This window comes from Acipenser ruthenus, chromosome 23, assembly GCF_902713425.1.
Source record: "Acipenser ruthenus chromosome 23, fAciRut3.2 maternal haplotype, whole genome shotgun sequence".
Lineage (NCBI taxonomy): Eukaryota > Metazoa > Chordata > Actinopteri > Acipenseriformes > Acipenseridae > Acipenser > Acipenser ruthenus.
The window spans coordinates 26,881,686-26,900,321 of record NC_081211.1 but is presented as its reverse complement, the minus strand read 5'-3'; the positions used below and the strand labels follow the sequence as shown (position 1 = coordinate 26,900,321).

The window sequence follows — 18,636 nt, the reverse complement described above, 5'->3', positions numbered from 1 at the left end:
GTGGCTTCCTTGTTTTCATTTGACACATTAGACCATAACAAGTCTGGCTGTGAAAATCTAACAGCATGCAACACAGCACAACAGTTAACTGGAGCTGGCTATTCCTATAGATCAGTTTTGGATGTAAAGGTACTTGCTGCTAAAAGACTGTAGACCCTTGTGTCAAACTGAACATTGTTTTGCTGTACTGTATAAATTAATATGTGCAAAACAATGTCATGATTACCAGTTATGCAGTCCATTTGATAAAAGTACAGTGGCAGTGAATATACTAATATTTCCTGCCCTGGCCTGATTTGGATTGCTAGTGAACTAATTTTAGTGAAACTCAGCTTTGTCTGTTGTTCACATATCATACACCCACCACACAATCTACTGGGTAGTGGCCATGGATACAGGGGTCTCCATTAAGCTCAGGATTAAGGTACACTGGCAAAGATGTTTTGGGAAGTTGTGCTCTTGCATGGGTGTAAAAAAAAGAAGCATTTATAATGTTCATCCACTGGGGGCTTGTGTGCACTCCTTTCATTGGAGGCTGTGAAAAGGTTTAGTTGTCATAAAGATGAAAACATATACACACACACTCCTAAACAAGTTATGTGAATATGATTGAATGATTTGAGTATAATAATCTGTACACATCATGTTTTCTATTCTTAAGCAAATCACCACTGGACATCACAAATAAGTAGTTTATCATCATAGAATAACGTTTTTACAGTATGTGGCGTCTTACACTGTAATTCACTGCACTTGGAATGGGTGAGAGAACAATGAGCCTCGCCTCAGCTTAGTGTGAGAATAAACTGGAAAACCATAAAATCAACAGAAAAAGGGTTTGTATTAAACAATGTGCTAATGAGTGATTGAGAACATGTTATAAAGATAGCATGCCCATAATTATAATCACCTGTATAATATTAATTATTCATAGATTACGAACAATAGACATGACATATATCTGTTATATTCATGCATATCATTTTTAAAAGGAAATGAATGTGTAGCTAATATAAGACGTATTTTTACAGCAGCATGTATTATGGTGTCTGTAATTAAAACTCGGCATTCTAAAAAGAAACGATTGTAAACCAATCTTATCAGATTTGCAGCACATGACAGGCGATAACAGTTGTGTGAGCTCATAAAGAGGAAGGCGGTACCAGACGCGTCTGACGTATGTGCATCGGTGTTACCAAAACAAAGAAGCAGAGGACTCGGAGCGGCCATATTAGAAAAATATCATTCAGCCAGGGAGCTTCGGGCGTCCGCAGCCATTTCCACACCTCAGACTTAGGTACCCCCAACACACACACGCGTCTCGGTAGGACACGTTTTCTGTCTCTTCTTTCTTTCCAGCCAGTTGACGGGTTAAAATCCGTTTTGTGCTTCCTTGACAAGGAATCCTCAAGATGGCAGACACGGCGAAAGCGTGGAGGAGGTTTGGCGACAGCAAAACCATGACTTTTGTTTGTAAATTCCCTGCTTAGACAGCATTTATTTTGTTGACCACGGTCGGTATTCAGTAATTGTATTGGTGCATGGCTGTATTTCGGCCTAAGAAATGTGTTTAATATCGTATTTTGTTTGTGTTGTTGGGCTTGTAAACATCCGGGAGTCTGCATCCACCCACCTGCATCACTTGGTTGTATTTAGTTTACTTAGTTAATTTTATTTAACATATTTAACGGATAATGTCAGGCGCAGTTTAATAAGGTAGATGGCAGGAGCTGGGTGCTGTGGTGTGCACTTTTCTTTAACAAAAGTAACTTTGTATTACTAGGCCTTATATATTTCGCCATAAAATGCATCCATACTAATAATAACTAGTAGGATTCCAGGTGCAATGTTACATACACGAATGGTGTCTCCGTTGCCACAGAACAATAACCCAACGTGTAACTGAATTCTGCATGTGTGCCAGCACCTTTTGCACCACGAAGACTATAAATAACACAATTGCATACCAGTTTTGCTTCCATGCCTTGGTGGTGTAAGGCCTCCTGTTTGCCTTGGGTGAATTTAAACTACACGCTTTAAGAATGAATGTGTTTGAAAGCTGAGAAACGACGGTTTATTTGGCGTTTCTTGTTGTTAAAGTTGGCAATGTTTTCACACAATCTTTAATTACAGGGCACTAGTATTAAATATTGTAATTGATTTTGAATCTCTAAAAAAAACAAAATTTTGCAGTATCTTCAGTCCCAAGGATTTTCTTTTTCATGGAAGCAGTTTCCGCTCTTTATAGTAGTGTGTTTTTTTTCTTTTATATCAAGTAGAAAGTAATATTTTACAATTACAGATTGCTGGCATTGAAACCAACTATAGAACCCAGTAAATTAGGGTATGAGATTGGAACATACTGTGTGAACAAAGGATGGACACTGCAAGAATGCAGATGTTTGTTTTGACACATGTGAAAATAGGAAGATTAAGAAATGGTTATCTGTGTTGCAAAAGAATAGAAAGCTTTTAGTGTAATTACAGTAGTGATTACTCTATTGTACTTTGCTCTAATCCAGCAGAAGTGAAGGTGTAGAGTATGCATTGGTCCCATAAACTGTTTTGTGTAGTTTAACTAACAGCTATACAGTACATTTTGCCATTGACAAAGAACTATTAAACAAATTGCACAGTATTTTTAGAACAGACAAATTGACAATCTGAAATACTGTTTTCTCAGAATTGTCAGAAATGTATTAAAGATTCACTTAATTCACACTTGACACAATGGGTGTGTTAAGTAACTGAGCAGCTTGATGAAAGAACCCACTTAACAGCATGCAGAGTCCTGCTCCAACTGAGCAGCTCCGAGCGCTACGGAACAGATTTAATCTGTCATCCGAGTGAGCGGAAATATTCTCGCTCCTAGCCACTCGGTTACTTCACACACCCAGTAAGTCATCTAAGCAGTAAAATGTATGTGATAGTTATTTATTTAGTCCTAGTATTTCAGTCCAGCTGAAAAACGGACTTTCTTATCTCAGAGGGCAAAAATGAAAGACCCCAGCCGTAGCAGCACCACACCCAGCATCATCAGTGATGACCTGATTGTCAATGGACAGTCCCACGATGAGGACAACCCTTTCGCTGAGTACATGTGGATGGAGAATGAAGAGGAGTTTAACAGACAGGTATGCTCATGTGATTTTAAGTTGTACCGATTCGGGATAACAGCTGGTTCTCCGGGATACAGAATGCAGCTTGCGTGTGTTGCGGTGGCTGACGAGCGCTCTGTGTTTTTTCAGATTGAAGAGGAGCTGTGGGAGGAGGAGTTTATTGAGCGATGCTTTCAGGAAATGTTGGAAGAGGAAGAAGAACATGAGTGGTTCATTCCAGCAAGGGACCTGCCACAGACCATCAACCAGCTTCAGGGCCAACTCAATGGGCTGGTCATCGGTGACTGCAGTGTGTTGGAAAGCCTTGTGGTCAGTCCACTTTTGCTTAGTAAACTCCTTGTACATGTATTATAGGTTAGGCTGTGCTGATCCAAGATATAACCCATCAGAGTGAAGATCAGACACGCTTGACACCACGTCTTGGACTGTTCTGTGGTGTACTTGTACAGCATTTATAGCTACGGGTTGATGGTGGGGATGGTTACGGATTTGTATCCAGTTTTGCAGAGTAAAAGTAACGGTAAAATAAAGGTCCAATAATACTTGGGCTGACTTTTTTTTAATCTTTTAAAAGCCCATATTTTCCTTGCTAATTAGATGTATTTGTTTTTCTCTTTTAGGTCCACAGTAATTTAAACCCAAATGCGAAAGAGTTTGTTCCTGGGGTCAAGTACTGAATATCAGAAAACAGGCCTCTCTTAGTGGATGTAGCTCAACCTCCACACTGTGAAGCCAGTATTAGATGATTCATTGTGAAAGCTTCTCTTTGTCACTGTGTTACATTTAATGCATTGCCAAAGTTTTCAGTTAGTCTTGCATGCTTAATTAAAGTGCTGAGACTGTTATTAAAAAAAAAAAAAAAAAAGCTTTTATTAGCAGATATGTCTGATTTTGGGGTATTATGAGACCAGTGAGTAAGAGGCACCAGTCAATAACTGTGGTACTTGTGCAATCTATGAAGCTCTTTATAGTGTGTTGCCTTAATGTAAAACATTTCACTTCAACGCATAATGTTTGTCTTGTATAAGTATTTCATAGATGTTCATTTAAATGTATGTACTTTTATTTTATTAGTGAATACACCATGCAGATTTGTATTGCTTATGAAGGTATCTCCGTAAAGAAAACCAACCTGCAAGCCCTTTGTTATTTTTGTATATATTTTTTCCCCGCAGTGGGTGGTTGTCACACAGGTGCTGCATTCTTGTGTGGTCAGTAGGTGGAGCCATTCTCCCCCCCCCCCCCTTTTTTTTTTAATATATATAAAAATCAGTGCCAGAATGCTAGAGGTTTCTTTCTTTTATTTTTTTAACCTATTTTATTATCCAATTTAAATTCATTAATCCATGCATATGTTACATACAAAACAAATGAATTCATATCATAGTGCATGTTTGCTGTTCTATAGATTCAAGCAATGCTCATTTGCTTTTTTTTGTGTGTGTCGGAGGGGTGAAATATATATATATATATATATATATATATATATATTTGCTATATAAACACATCAGTTTAGTTACATACACGATGTTAGATTGGGGTCTGCCTGTAGTATCTACAAGCTTTTTTTTTTTTTGCACTTGAGATATTACATTTTATGCACTTTTGCAGAATGAATCTACTTTGATTTTGAACGAACTCTATATTTACAAGAGGTTTAGACAACAACACAACCAGCAATAATAGCAACTCTGATAAACGCAAGTATTTTGTTTTAGTTTATATTTACTTTTTGTGTCCTGTGTTTTGCCAAACTGCCGTTTTGACAACTGTTACATGTAACTGGTGTGTTATCTGAAGGACTGCTTTCTACAAACTATTCCCTCTGCTAAAGAATTGAATTACAGGATAGTCCTTGTTAAAGCAGTGTCCACCAAGTAGGTCAATCTAAAGAGAAAAAGATCTTTTAATATAATACATCAATGTTGAGAGGTAGAAGTGATTTATTTTCTGTTTAACTTGAATGGTGCCTCTGACTTTTTTTTTTCTTAACAAAAACACTACATTAAAAGTCTCCAGCACAGAAAAAGGAAAAAAAAAAAAAAATCATAACCTGGTAGTTTTATACTGCCACATACAGTATGTTGAATGTTAATAGTGTTAAAGAAAAAAAAATGTAAAAAAAAATACATATATTTTTTCAAAAATATTTAAAAAAAAATAATAAATAAATATTAGTGGAATGGATTTTGGTGTGTGTCTTTGTAACTTCAAGGTTGTCTCCTGTTCCACTTTGTGTCTGGATTTTCTGTATAAGTGTTGCACTCAGTTCAGAAGCTGCAGCTACAGGGCCATTGCACATACTCAAGCCATGTTTTACAAACCAGGGCTGGAGTCACTTCCAGATCTACAATTCCAATTCCTTTTTCAAATTGATTCCTGTTCCCTTTTGAGGTCAAATTGGTAGCAGAAGACCTCAATCTCCTAAGTGAGCAAGAGGAAGCTGGCATGTTCCTTGCCATGTATTGGTCACTGCAATCAAGTACTTTGTGTCTGCTGGTGAGATGTCAAGAAAGTAAGTGTTCCTTTTGTCTTGGAGTTTGAGTTTTGACAAAACCGATCTCCTTTTTTATGGATGTGTGCCTTTTTTGTCTCGTGCCGAGGGCTGAAGCTTGTCTTCTACAATGTATGGTCTCATTTTCCAAAGCATTAGTGCAGCAGTTATTAGATATGGAAAGTAAGTATATATGGTTATGTGAATACATAGTTATGGAATGGAACATTCAGCATTAAAGTACATTTTTGAGCAGTTTATATATGCAATGCATGTTAACTCTTTTGATCTACTTTCACCAAAAAGTGAAAGTAGACGACTTTGCCTCCTTCTCTTCTAAAATCTCAGATATCCGCAAACTCTTTAACACCTCTCTCTCCCCCGCACCCCCTCCTGCTCCAACCCCTACACCCACTACATCCCCTACTAACTTGCCCTCCTTCTCCACCTTCTTGCCCCTCTCAGACTCTGACCTGTCCTCCCTGCTCCAGGGTCACAAACCCACCACGTGTGCCTTGGACCCCCTCCCCACTCACCTCTTTCAAGCTGCTGCTCCTCCTCTACTCCCCTTCATCTCCTCCCTCCTCAACACCTCTCTACTTTATGGTATCTTTCCCTCTGCCTTCAAAAAAGCCTCTATCACTCCCCTCCTCAAAAAACCTACCCTCGACCCCACCTCCCTCCAGAGCTACCGTCCTGTCTCCCTCCTACCCTTCCTCTCCAAAACCCTCAAGCGGACTGTACACCGCCAGCTCTCTGCTTTCCTGTCCAACCGCTCTCTGCTTGACCTTCTCCAATCTGGCTTCCGCTCTGCTCACTCCACTGAAACCGCCCTCCTGTCTGTCACCAACTCACTTAAGTGTGCCCGAGCTGCCTCTCTCTCTCCTCTGTCCTAATTCTCCTCGACCTCTCTGCTGCCTTTGACACTGTTGATCACTCTATTCTACTATCATCTCTTTCTGACCTGGGGATCTCTGGCACTGCTCTGGCCTGGTTCTCCTACCTCTCCAACCGCACTTACCAGGTAACCTGGCGTGGAGCAACCTCCACACCTCACCCTCTCTTAACTGGTGTCCCCCAAGGGTCAGTCTTGGGTCCTCTCCTGTTCTCTCTCTACACCCACTCCCTGGGCCCCCTCATCGCATCCTATGGTTTCTCATACCATTTCTATGCTGATGATGCTCAGATTTTCCTCCCCTTCCCCACCTCTGACTCCACCATCTCCTCCCGTATCTCTACCTGTCTGTCTGCTATTTCCTCCTGGATGCACTCGCACCTCAAACTCAACCTCTCTAAATCTGACCTCCTTTTCTTTCCCTCCTCCTCCCCCTCCTCTGATCTCTCTATCTCTGTTCCTCTGGAATCTACCACACTCTCTCCCTCTTCCTCCGCTAAGAACCTTGGAGTCACCCTGGACCCCTGCCTCTCTTATTCCCAGCACATCTCCACTCTGGCACGCACTTGCCGATTCTTCCTGAGCAACATCCGAAGAATCCGACCCTTCCTCACCAACTATGCTACCCAGCTCCTGGTCCAGGCCCTGGTACTCTCCCGCCTAGACTACTGCAACTCCCTCCTGGCTGGCCTCCCTGCGTCCGCCACCCGTCCGCTCCAGCTCATCCAGAACTTTGCTGCCCGCCTGGTGTTCTCTCTGCCTCGCTTCTCCCACGCTACCCCACTACTCCGCTCGCTCCACTGGCTCCCGATCACCGCTCGCATCCAGTTCAAGACTCTTGTACTAGCCTACAGATGCCTTGACCAGACTGCACCCAGCTACCTCCAGACCCTCATCTCTCCCTACACCCCCACTCGACCTCTCCGCTCCGCCTGCACTAGAAGACTGGCTCTACCTCCGCTACGCTCCCCTGCCTCCCGAGCCCGCTCCTTCTCCACCCTTGCGCCGCAGTCCCTGACCACATTCCGGTGCCTCGTTAAGACTCACCTCTTCAAACAGCACCTGTAGAACTCCTGTTTGTATCCTGGGACACTATCACCCTTCATGTAAATGTGCTTTATTTTGCTCTTATCTGCCCCCTATTTTACTGCATTTAATCCTGTACTTCAGAATATTGTAATCTGCCAAGTGTTTAACCTGTAGTATTTTGTACTTAATCATATCCTGATGTAACTATCACTATTTAATCATATCCTGATGTAACTATCACTATTATCTGCTGTATTATTGAATTGTGGTTTGTCACACTTGAAAAAAAAATATTGTATTTCTTGCTCTTATTGTATTACTTGTATTGTAACACTTGAATGTATTTGTATTTGCTTGCGATTGTAAGTCGCCCTGGATAAGGGCGTCTGCTAAGAAATAAATAATAATAATAAAAAAGGGACCAGTGTGGTCTTGAAAGCTTTTGTTTTTAAACTGAGAAAGCATGCATTCAAAATCCAATATACCTTTATTTTTCTACAAGATGTACTATAGACGCTTTATTTGCAAACTTGATAAGTATTCCTCTTAATGGGGTATCAAGTAGGTTTGGTCATCTCAATTTGGATTCTACATCAGTCTTCAACTACCACTGGGAGAAGACCTTGTGCAACTGCCTTGGGATTTTAATCGTGGTACTATAGTCCTGTCATGGCATAAATTTGTCCTAATTTGTTGGCAACAGAAACTGTTTTCTTTAAGAAATTTGAATGCGCAGTGTTTTATTTTTTAATTTTTCTAGCGAGTGCTTCATTTAAGAATTTAATATCTATTTTAAACTCATGGATTAATGCTGTTTTATTTCTGTCCACCAGAGGGCGCTGTGGGTAGGGAGTGTTTTGGAGGCTAGCTAGTCCTGTTGTTCACCAGCGTGCAATCTGCCTAACTGCAAGAATGCGACATTGAACTCCGATGTATATTCTTCTATTAACGTGTGGTTTTACACCCCATTACCGCTGCTAATACGACAAAAAAATATAATCCCTGCTACGATGTAATACTGGATAAATATGTTTTAAGCGTATTTAAAGAATAGCATTGCCTATGATTGGAGAATCCTAGGCAAACATGTAGAATTATTAGAGCAGTCATGTTATTGTTAATAAAAACAATAGGTGCGTTTAAACAAAGCGTACAATGATCCAGTCTCCTGGGTCCGTGCTCATGGCAGAGAGTGCCAGTGGTGGGGCAGCATCTCTGAAAGGGCTTCTAAAGCATGCTCTTTGAAGCCTGGATCAGGGTGCTTGTTCCTTTGACTCCAGTGAAGCAGCAGTGGCAGTATGCAATGGATCAGACTGCCTCTCCATTGTTGCCTCCACAGGTCAGATACCCCCAGACTGAGGTCTGCATGCTGATGAGCCGGGCAGCTGTCCAGGGCAGCCCCGGTATTGAAGGAATTCTTTCGAGGAGCAGGCAGGGAGGAGGTCACATTCTGAGAGAGGAACAGAGACTCATCTTATTAACCCTTATACTGGCGGGGTAAAAAACAAAACATGCAGATGTCCCCACTGAATTACATCTACATAGCAAAATCCAGTAGCGCAGCCCCTCATAATGAAACCTACGTTTTGGACATGCATGCCTTGGGTGCTTTTGCTCTGTGGGCTTCAAGCTTCACACTATGCAACAAAAACTCCTGACGAAAATACAGTATACCAATCAATTACACCATACACTTTCAACAATGTTGGTCTCAAGTGTGCAGTTTTGAAAGAAACACATGCTTATGCATGCATATGCGTTTTCATTTGAAAGCATGATATATGGTACTGCATAAGGCTAGTTTTCTAATTTACTTTGAGTATAGCCAGTTACTGGGTCATTTCACTCCAGCAGCGTCTTTGGGCTCAAATTGTGTTACTGGCTGCAAATCATTCTAGTCGTTCAGGTGACTGACAGGAAGGCAGGTGTTGAAGAGGGAGGGGCAATTTAACTTGCCATGTGAAATGACAAAGGAAGTGTAAGACAGCCTGAAAGAAAAGTTGGAAATTTATTTGATCCAGTGTCATCTACTGCATGTTTAAAAATTAAATACATGTTTACTCTTAACGTTTGTTGTTGTTATTGAAAGTACCCATTTGAGACCTACACGGAGAATGGCAGAGCACAACAGGTATGATTTAGGGAAGGATTTTGCTAACTACATCCCCTTTACACAGGAAGTGTTGTGAAAACATGTTTCTTTGTATTTGTTTGTTGTTGAAGCCTGTAGCCACACCACCCTGGATTCTGATCTCATTAGACCTCACAGGCTAAGCCGGGCTTGGCCTGGTCAGTATTTGGATGGCAGACCTCCAGAGAGCCCCAGCTGTGCAGTAGGAAGTGCTCTCGATGGCTCAGTAGGGGGCACACGCCCCTCTTGGCTTGAGCTCAACATGTGCCCCAGCATGGAGGTTGAGGCATTGTGCTGCTGGAGGTGCCCAGCTACAGGTAAGATTAAACTACTCTGTGGACATCAAATATCCCTTGACACTTCAATCAAAGAAATGCTCCAAATAGAACAACATCAGTATAGGTCAAACTCTGTATATTCATTTAAAAAAAAACTAATAATAAGCCCTCCTAACCCGGCATCTTAGTGTGTCTGTACTTCCTAATGCAATCAGATAACTGTTATCACCAGGAATATTAGAAAGACAGAGATTACTTGTTTTGCATCGATTACAAGAATTATAAATATTAATGCAACAATTTGTGTTGTATGAACCGCTTGTCTGGTGATTCCTATGATTGCTGCTGCTATGGCACGTGCTTTGGTGGCAGTCACAGTGTACAGTCATAAGAAGAATGTCCCATCAGTCCTGTCCAGCTCGATGTTGGTCCTATTGCAGGAGGTTTCTAGCTATGTTACTGGCTCTCAATGCCAGGCTGCTGCTGGATAGATTTGGTGAGTGCTGGTGTAGTCCTGCTTTTGTCTTGATATGAATGCAGTTGCACAGCCATTTCATTACTGGGGGTCCTGCTTTTACAAGGGATACCTAATGTGAGTACCCTGTCATTGTTTCCACACTGGCTTTGTGGTGTCACATTCTTTCAAGTGTTGTAGTTTGTGTAAGGGGGTTGTTTAATACCAGGGTGGGACTCTTGTTCTTACAATTTCTATTTTACTTAATGCTGCTGTTCTGACCTGGAGCACAAAGCTTTGTGGTGAAATGTTCCGTTCTTACCCTGATTTTGCACAATTGCCCCTATGTTAGTTTAGGAAGTTGGTTAAGATATCTGTGCTATTCCTCAAATTGTACAAAATAAAAAAGAAAGTCCAGAGGAATTCCTAGCGGAACGTACCTTGGCAGTATGTTTTAGAACGTTCTTCCTAACTGACGCCACCCAATGGGCTGATCCTGGGTGGAATGCTGATCAGTACTTCCATTCCTAAGAATGGAGAGTGAGGCGGACACGCACGTCATTCAGTGCTTTGTCCTTCGATTAACTAGTGGAATCTATCATTCCCTTCTCTTCTATTTCTCCTTGGACTGGTAGCTCCCTAAACCTGAGAACCTGAATCACTGTTCTCTGGCTCACGTTTATATTGCAGTTTACTTTATTGTTTATTATTTCCTGGCCTCTGTTACAGCAGATACTGTGTGTTCTGTGGACATTAAGATATAGCTCTATATAGCTGTTTTCTTTAATTGCAATAATGACCCCATGATTAGATCTTCAATCTAGCATTACTCTATCAAATATGAGTAATACAGCCAGATAGCTAGCTTTACAGTTTAGAATGAAAGAACAGTTTCTTCACTATTGAACTTTTAATGGCAAGGTTCTGGTTTGATTTATTTAAAAGCTGTTCCAAGACTTTGGAGGCACTTATAAAAATATAAACTGCCCACTTGTATTTAGTAAAATTATACTACTGAAATACAGCTGGTTTTATACTGGATGTCCATACAAAAATAGATTCATTTTACAATCGGCCCGTTGTCTACCACAAATATAATTCAGAATTCGGGCTGGAATTTAAGAAGTCCATTCTAATTCCTGTTTTAAGTAGCCCTGAAGAATTGAGCATTTCTTTACTTACCTCTCTCTCAATGCTGAGCTTCATTGGTTCTACTAACAATTACAATTCTAAAGACTACTTACATACCGCTAAATGTCTACATATGGTAATATCAGTGGGGTGCATTTCCCTTTCAGGAAGAAAAAAAACTGTGCTAAATAAGATCTGGAGTAAGAAGCTTTGGCAATCTAGCCCTATGACTGAATCTGGAATGTATATCACTTTTTTCTAATCCTGAAATCCTTCCCTTTGGAAACAAAACCTAGAAAAATGCATTTCTGTTCCCCTAAAACAAGTCCTCTCTCTCCTCCCCCTGCAACCTCTACCTTTCAGATGCTAAATAAGTAGACATATGGGGAGGAGGTCTTCCCCTGCCCTCTTAAAGATTCTGATTGTTTGACCAATCACGTCCCAGTCCCCCTCCCTCCACACGCACCTCTCCAGACAACAGCTTCATCAGAGTGAAAGGAGAAGTTTTTGCAGCCTCGTCGAGTCAAACTCTGACCCCCTTCCCCTTCTCAATGTCTCTATTGTTTGCCACTGATTCAAGTTATTGCACTCCAAACCATATGGCTCATTTGTTCTTCCATAAGCGATGCCATCTCAGAAACCTCAAGTATTTTAATAGCCGGTTATGCCAACTCCCAGAGGGGGCATCTTGGCCATGAAATGCTTGGGGGAGAATAAACTGCCCTTGATATTGAACAAAAACAAATGCTGTAATTGATATCTTTAAAAAAAAATGTCAAGGGATCTAAGTAGATAATGTCTAGCTTTGGTAGCCATTGTGAGCACCAGGTCTCCAAGCCTGGGCTTTGATAGTTCATTTACACCTATTGTCTTTGCAATTTTCATTGCTTTTCCTATGTGGGAAATCAGAGCCCCATACAGTCATGCTGCAAACATCTGTAGCATCTTCCGAAGACAGTGGCATAACACATGTTTCGATGTTAAAGTGCCTCTAAAGTTTTCAAAAGAACCACTTTTTAGACCAGCAAATATTGCACATATAGAAAAGGCGTTGTTTACTTTAAGCTCCAATACGCACATCTCTCTTTTTAAATTAGGCCTATTTTTATTAGGCAAACACAAATGAAAGCGTATAAATGGATACCCAAGACACACGTAATTCAGCGACACAGGCTTGTTTTGCATAGCTGTTGTATGTTGAAAGCATGAACTGTGTGTTTTCTCTTTATCATAGCCTCACTTTGAGGAGGGGGTTCTGCTTTTTGAGTGTGGAGAGCTGTACCGAACACAATGAGGCACTAGGTAAGGAATTCATTACCATTCAGGAGTAACGCTCCTATTCTGTCCTGCTTGAAGGGTTTTTTTTTTAAAGAATAAATAAAGAGAATAAAAACAGTCTTGTGGCTGCAACACTTCTGCAACACCGAGGGAAGGGATTATTCTGGGGATTAACATCTGAAAACTCTGATCAGACTTTCTGACTCAAAGATGTTTTGCTGCCGGTAATCGCATTAATGTCCTAGGATTAATTGATTTGCCGAATGCAAAAGTGAATTTTAAATTAAATTATTTTTTTGGGATAAAGCTCAAGCTCATGTGAAAATTATTATTATTATTATTATTATTATTATTATTATTATTATTATTATTATTATTATTATTATTATTTCTTAGTCATTCATCCAACGTTATAAAGCACCTGACACAGAAAACATGTAAACATACATTCGTATGAAACAGCCTACAAAAAGTGAATAGGCTAATACACAATAATAGCCTACGTGAAAGAAAGAAAGAAAAGGCTTTGGCAAACTAGCTATAGGATATTAAGGATATTAAAAACTTGTACCGTTTTTTTTTTTGCATAAATTGTATAACAAGGATTAGTTCCTTCTCAGAGCAAGTCGATTGTTTCTTTTTCTCACGTGTTTCTGTATTGAAATGCAATCACATCTCGTGCACTTGTGTCTAATCCTATCAGCGGATCTCCTTGGCAACTCCTCTCAAGTGAGGACCACGCGAGCAGCAATCCACTTGTGTTCTCTCTCCCCCCTCCAGGAATCTTAAACATACACACTCTTCTACCGCAAGACGCATTTCCACCGGTCCACCCACAGCCCTTGTAATTGAACTCTGCCAATCTTGTAAAATTGTTACCTTTATCACTTTATAAGGCCAATAAGCGTGCCTTGTGAGAAGAGTTTCTAATGTCCAACCCAATAAGAAAATCAGCAACCACGAGGCCGCGCTTTGATCTTTTTACTAACAGGCCGGTGCTGCACTCATAAAATCGATCTTCCTCTCCTTCAACCAAATCCGCTCTTTATTTTTAAAAGCCTTCCTTTAGAATATTTAAACGCTTATCCGGCGTGTCTGAAACAAATGCCTAATTGAACTCTTAACGAATTCAGCCTTAAGTGATGCAAAACGCGCTTTGGAAACACGTCGAGAGATAATGTAAATGGCAGGTGGTTCAATAAAATGACTGCCTTGCAAAGACATTACAATGGCAAATGATGAGCACATGCAACCCAAAGAGATATATTGCCTGGCTTGAAATGTGCTATAGCCTCTGCGTCTTTATTGTGATTACACTTGTATTTGTGTTACTGCAAAAATGACCTTCTATTCCTTATCCAGTGTGTTATAACTCATAGGACACTAATGAAGGCCCTACAGCCGAACTCCATGTCTAATTGGCTTAACCTCGAGTATTCCGTATGTTTCTTCCTCATATTTCACTTTCTAGAGATACATAGCCCATATAAATACATAAAAACCGCCATACACGGCGCGAATACCCAACATGCGACAGAAGCGTTGCGTTTTGCTCAAGCTGTGAGTATTTGAATAAGAATAATGCCATTGGACTGAAACAAGCAGAAAAGAACGAGAAGCACAAAAGCTCGGCGGAGCGAGTTTGGACAGCGGACAAGGCGAGCAGAACTGAAAAGATAGAGGGGAGACGTTTACAATGGAACAATTCACATACTAATCGCTTTGATATATTATACATGCCTCGAGACTCCAAACATTGTGTAATTATTTATAAATGACTCTCCCCCCCACTCTCACTATTATGCCACATAGAGAAAGAAACTACAGGTTCCTCTCCAAACTATTTCTAAATAGCCTCTCCGCCCTTTATTGCTTTCAAAAGAAGACAGAGGTGCTGAAATGGAAGAAATTGAATAATTAATGGGGAATCGCATGGCTATCTCATAAAAATGTCTTTAAATGAAAGTAATGAAATTGCGTATTGTCAGTCTTACACTAACTCATGCTTTTGAGTTCGTAAGAACTTTTTTTTTACTTGCATGATTTGAATTTCAAAGGAACTGGGCAACATAACTCACGTAGTTAACAAACTGTTCATTTAAAAAACAAAATGCAAGCAATATCTAATTTCCAAGGAAGATAACATAATATGTATTTAGAAAATATGTTTATAGTTTGGTATAGGTTAATATTACAGGTTGCTACTTTACCAAATATATTTCTCACATATTTTAATTTTTAAAAAGATTATAGGAATGAAATATTATTAGTATTGTTATTTTCATCATCATTATTATTACGTCTTGGGTAAACAATAAATAAACGTAAAACATTTAATGACAAACATTTGGACTAGAAGTCTATTTTGAAGACACTGAAAATAACTCAGTTAAAAAGTTTATTGATAAGATATGTTCATTTAATCGGCCTGTTATTATTATTATTATTATTATTATTATTATTATTATTATTATTATTATTATTATTATTATTATTATTATTATTAATAATAATAATAATAATCATAATCATAATCATAATCATAATAATAATAATAATAATAATAATAATAATAATAATAATAATAATATGCTAGTAGTAGTATCTGTTCAATCAATAAATAAATCAATTTATTTGAAAGCACATACTGAGAAAAAACGATATTCAATTGTTTAAAAAGTAAACAACAATCTTACACAACAGATTACAAACACATTTTCAATATTTACATGCTTTAGACCCTAATGTTTAAATTATGATCTAAAACACCACCGTGTGTTCAGAATCTGTTAAAATGTTTCTTTAAATTCGTAAATAAAGAAAGGCTTTGATTTATTAAAAGTGATAACACGCAAATATCCACAAAAACAGGAGAGAAACGGTTGCAGTTAACAGCATCTTAAAATAATTTAACAATCATTAGATCAGTATTGTTAGGCGTGAATGTATTTAGTGGGGTACTGTTACATTTTCAGGGGTTAATGTAGCAAAACGAAATGCTTTAGCAGCCTAATGTGCGACAATAGACACAGGTACGCCCTGAGTCGGAGTATTGGTGTGAAATGTCATTGGAAACGTGTAACGTTCTGAGTTTGCTAATCTAACGGCACAAGAAATCCAATTGACATCCAATTCATGGATTCATATATACAAACTTTTTTCTACGTGTGTGTGAAGCCACAAAGGGTGCTTGTTACAGTCGATCTGCATAGTCAATTTATGACAGAAAAACAAGTATAGGTGTTCTTGAAACCCCCAGCTAGGTTATCAAGGAAGGGACGCCAAGAAACATAACGAGACTGCCCCAGAATCTTGTGGAGTGTGCCTTTGCCTCCGGGGCTAGTCACTTCTGTTCTTTTCTTTCGTCTGCTTATCTTTTCGTTTTCCTCTTGAGTAGTAATCTTGAGTGGGCATGGTCTTGGGAGCACAGATAGCAACAGTGCAGTTCACTCGCGTGGCTGGGGTGCAATCCTCATCTCCGATTGGACAGCGGTGATTACAGGCACGCTCCGGCGAGTGAATAAACAACGGGGCATACATTATGCTAATGAGCTGGCAGTGTGGCACGGGGCAGACCTGATGCAACCTATTCATTCATCCTTTACAAAAATGCCAAAGGGTTGAGTTTCGGGGGGTCGGTGGGGGCTGCCTATTGTTTCAGCGGGGTATATAAAGGGGCTGAGGCCAGTCGTGTGCCAAGCTCACTTGCTCACACGAGCTGATTTCAGCAAAATCAAGACAAGACGCGTGCCTGTTCCTCAACTTTTGAAGTTTCTTGGACTTTGCTTCCTTTGAAGGAACTTACACATTTCCATCCACGTGTTTGCGACTTGCTTCCCAGGTATGTATTGCTTATGCGCTTTAGATGAACGTCTTCTGCTTTAGTTGCTTCACGTGCAGATGTATTCTAGGCTCTGAAATCGCCCTTTTAACTAACTTTGTATCTTGTTGCTTTTTTTTCTTTTAATAGATTAAACACAATGTGCTCCACCATGGAAAGCATCTACTCTGACTTGGACAGCTCTAGCTACGACCAGTCCTTTTCCATCACAGACGATGAAGACTCCCGCTGCAGCATGATCACCGCCTCCCCTTCCTCATCCCTCGGCCAGCCTTGCTCTCCGGCGGTGAGCCAGGAGACAGCCGTCCCGGCGCAGCAGGAGAAGAAGAGGCGGAGGGGCCGGGGTAAGGGCGATGGCGCCCTGCACACCGTCAAGAAGAACAGACGGGTGAAGGCGAACGACCGGGAGAGAAACAGGATGCACAGTCTGAACGACGCACTAGACAGCCTCAGGTGCGTTCTCCCCGCCTTCCCGGACGATACCAAGCTCACTAAGATTGAGACCCTGCGCTTTGCACACAACTACATCTGGGCGCTGTCAGAGACCATTAGAATAGCGGACCTGGAGAGAACGGGCGAGGCGTCCACGATGCTCCCTGCAGGGCTGAGCCGGGTTGCAGATGCCTCGAGCCCGGGCAGCGATGCCTGCTCGTGGATGTCCAGTGGCTCTTCCTCGTCATCTCCATCCTACGGCCTCTCTAACCCCAGCAGCCCCGCTACATCGGAGGACTATGGATTTGTACAGGCGGACAGCCTCTACCACAACTACCACAACTTCGTAACAGGCATCTACTGCCAGAATTAGTACCGACAATAATAATAATAATAATAATAATAATAATAATAATAATAATAATAATAATAATAATAATAATATTTTTTATTAAAAATGACAATGTTGCTCAAGCTAATGTGACCTCCTATAATCACAGCATGCATGGACATGGGCGTGAAGAATATATTCACTACATTTACTCAGCTCATGCATTTGACAAAAAGTAAGTAAGAGAGGCACGTTATGCAGACTCTATTCACTGTTTGCCTTATCTATTCCCTCAGTTCTGTTTTGCAATTTGCTGAAAGTGAACTTGTTTTGTATTAGATACCGTTCTTATTTTTTTATCTCGCAGATTAACTTTCTTGTAACTTGCAGATGGGATCTTTTGATAAAAGAAAAAGTCTATTGTAACGTGAGGGGGGGGGGGTCCTTTTCTTTTCCCATGTTCTCTCTTTTTTTTATCTCACTCTACTCATCACTAAAAAAAACTCCTCTCCACCCTGCTTCAAATCCTGACCCCAACCTCCATTAAAATAAAATTAGAATTCAAAAAGAGAAAAGACAGATTTGCTTCTGCGGGCGAGGTGAAAAGTCAATTTTACAATTTGTAGAATGATAATGAAGAAAAAACGAGCGTGGAAATTCGGTTTGAACGCTCTGACAATAGACTGAATAGGTTTCAATAGAAAGCACACGGATCTCGTCTTATGCGTTATGCATTCTGACCTCCAGAACACTGCTGTCCTGCTGCCAGAAGCACTCAGTCCTAAGGCTTTTTGGTCAACTTGCAAGTTATTTGTTAATTTATTCAACGTGTTGCATTCATATGAAGATGTCATTTTTTTATTGTATATAAAGAGATTTATTCTATTATGTATTTACTTTAAATTTTAATGCTGGTGTACCCAAACATCATTTTTTTTGTTTTTGTACAAATAAAACTATAACGTTTTTTTAAAAACAACTTTTGTGTACTTCCTTTTTCTTCTGACTCCCATCTACTGCGGTTTGAAAGGAGGCCCTTCTAAAACAAAATCTTTCCACTTTTCAGACAAAACACCACACAATTGCAAACAACTTGTTTAGATGTATTTATTTCGATAGACTGTCAATAATGCCAGACAGCATGTACTTTGTTATTATGATTCCTTGTAGTCAATGCTTTGATTTGAAATCACTACTACTGATGATGCTAATAATAACACATG

General features: G+C 40.1%; 2 protein-coding genes across 4 annotated transcripts; both read left to right on the top strand.

The window, feature by feature from the left end:
* The first annotated feature begins 1,038 nt into the window (after positions 1-1,038).
* On the top strand, positions 1,039-5,306 carry LOC117412889 (polyadenylate-binding protein-interacting protein 2). 3 transcript variants are annotated; one of them, XM_058997057.1, is made up of 4 exons: positions 1,039-1,441; positions 2,988-3,134; positions 3,249-3,428; positions 3,740-5,306. In XM_058997057.1, the coding sequence occupies exons 2-4, from the start codon at positions 2,997-2,999 to the stop codon at positions 3,794-3,796; spliced, it is 375 nt and encodes a 124-aa protein (XP_058853040.1). In that variant the 5' UTR covers positions 1,039-1,441; positions 2,988-2,996; the 3' UTR covers positions 3,797-5,306. The 3 variants fall into 3 exon arrangements, with proteins under 3 accessions (XP_058853040.1, XP_058853039.1, XP_058853038.1); XM_058997056.1 differs by having other exon boundaries at positions 1,044-1,297; XM_058997055.1 differs by having other exon boundaries at positions 1,089-1,324.
* An 11,163-nt stretch (positions 5,307-16,469) lies between these two features.
* Positions 16,470-18,383, top strand: LOC117973780 (neurogenin-1-like). The gene is made up of 2 exons (XM_058997054.1): positions 16,470-16,650; positions 16,780-18,383. Exon 2 carries the CDS (start codon positions 16,790-16,792, stop codon positions 17,453-17,455), a length of 666 nt encoding a protein of 221 aa, XP_058853037.1. The 5' UTR covers positions 16,470-16,650; positions 16,780-16,789; the 3' UTR covers positions 17,456-18,383.
* The last annotated feature ends 253 nt before the right edge of the window (positions 18,384-18,636 follow it).

Coding starts and splice junctions, on each gene's coding strand:
- LOC117412889 (XM_058997057.1), top strand. CDS start 2,997: ATGAAAGACCCCAGCCGTAGCAGCACCACACCCAGCATCATCAGTGAT. Junction 3,135..3,248: donor AAGAGGAGTTTAACAGACAG/GTATGCTCATGT, acceptor GTGTTTTTTCAG/ATTGAAGAGGAGCTGTGGGA. Junction 3,429..3,739: donor GTGTGTTGGAAAGCCTTGTG/GTCAGTCCACTT, acceptor TTTCTCTTTTAG/GTCCACAGTAATTTAAACCC.
- LOC117973780 (XM_058997054.1), top strand. CDS start 16,790: ATGTGCTCCACCATGGAAAGCATCTACTCTGACTTGGACAGCTCTAGC.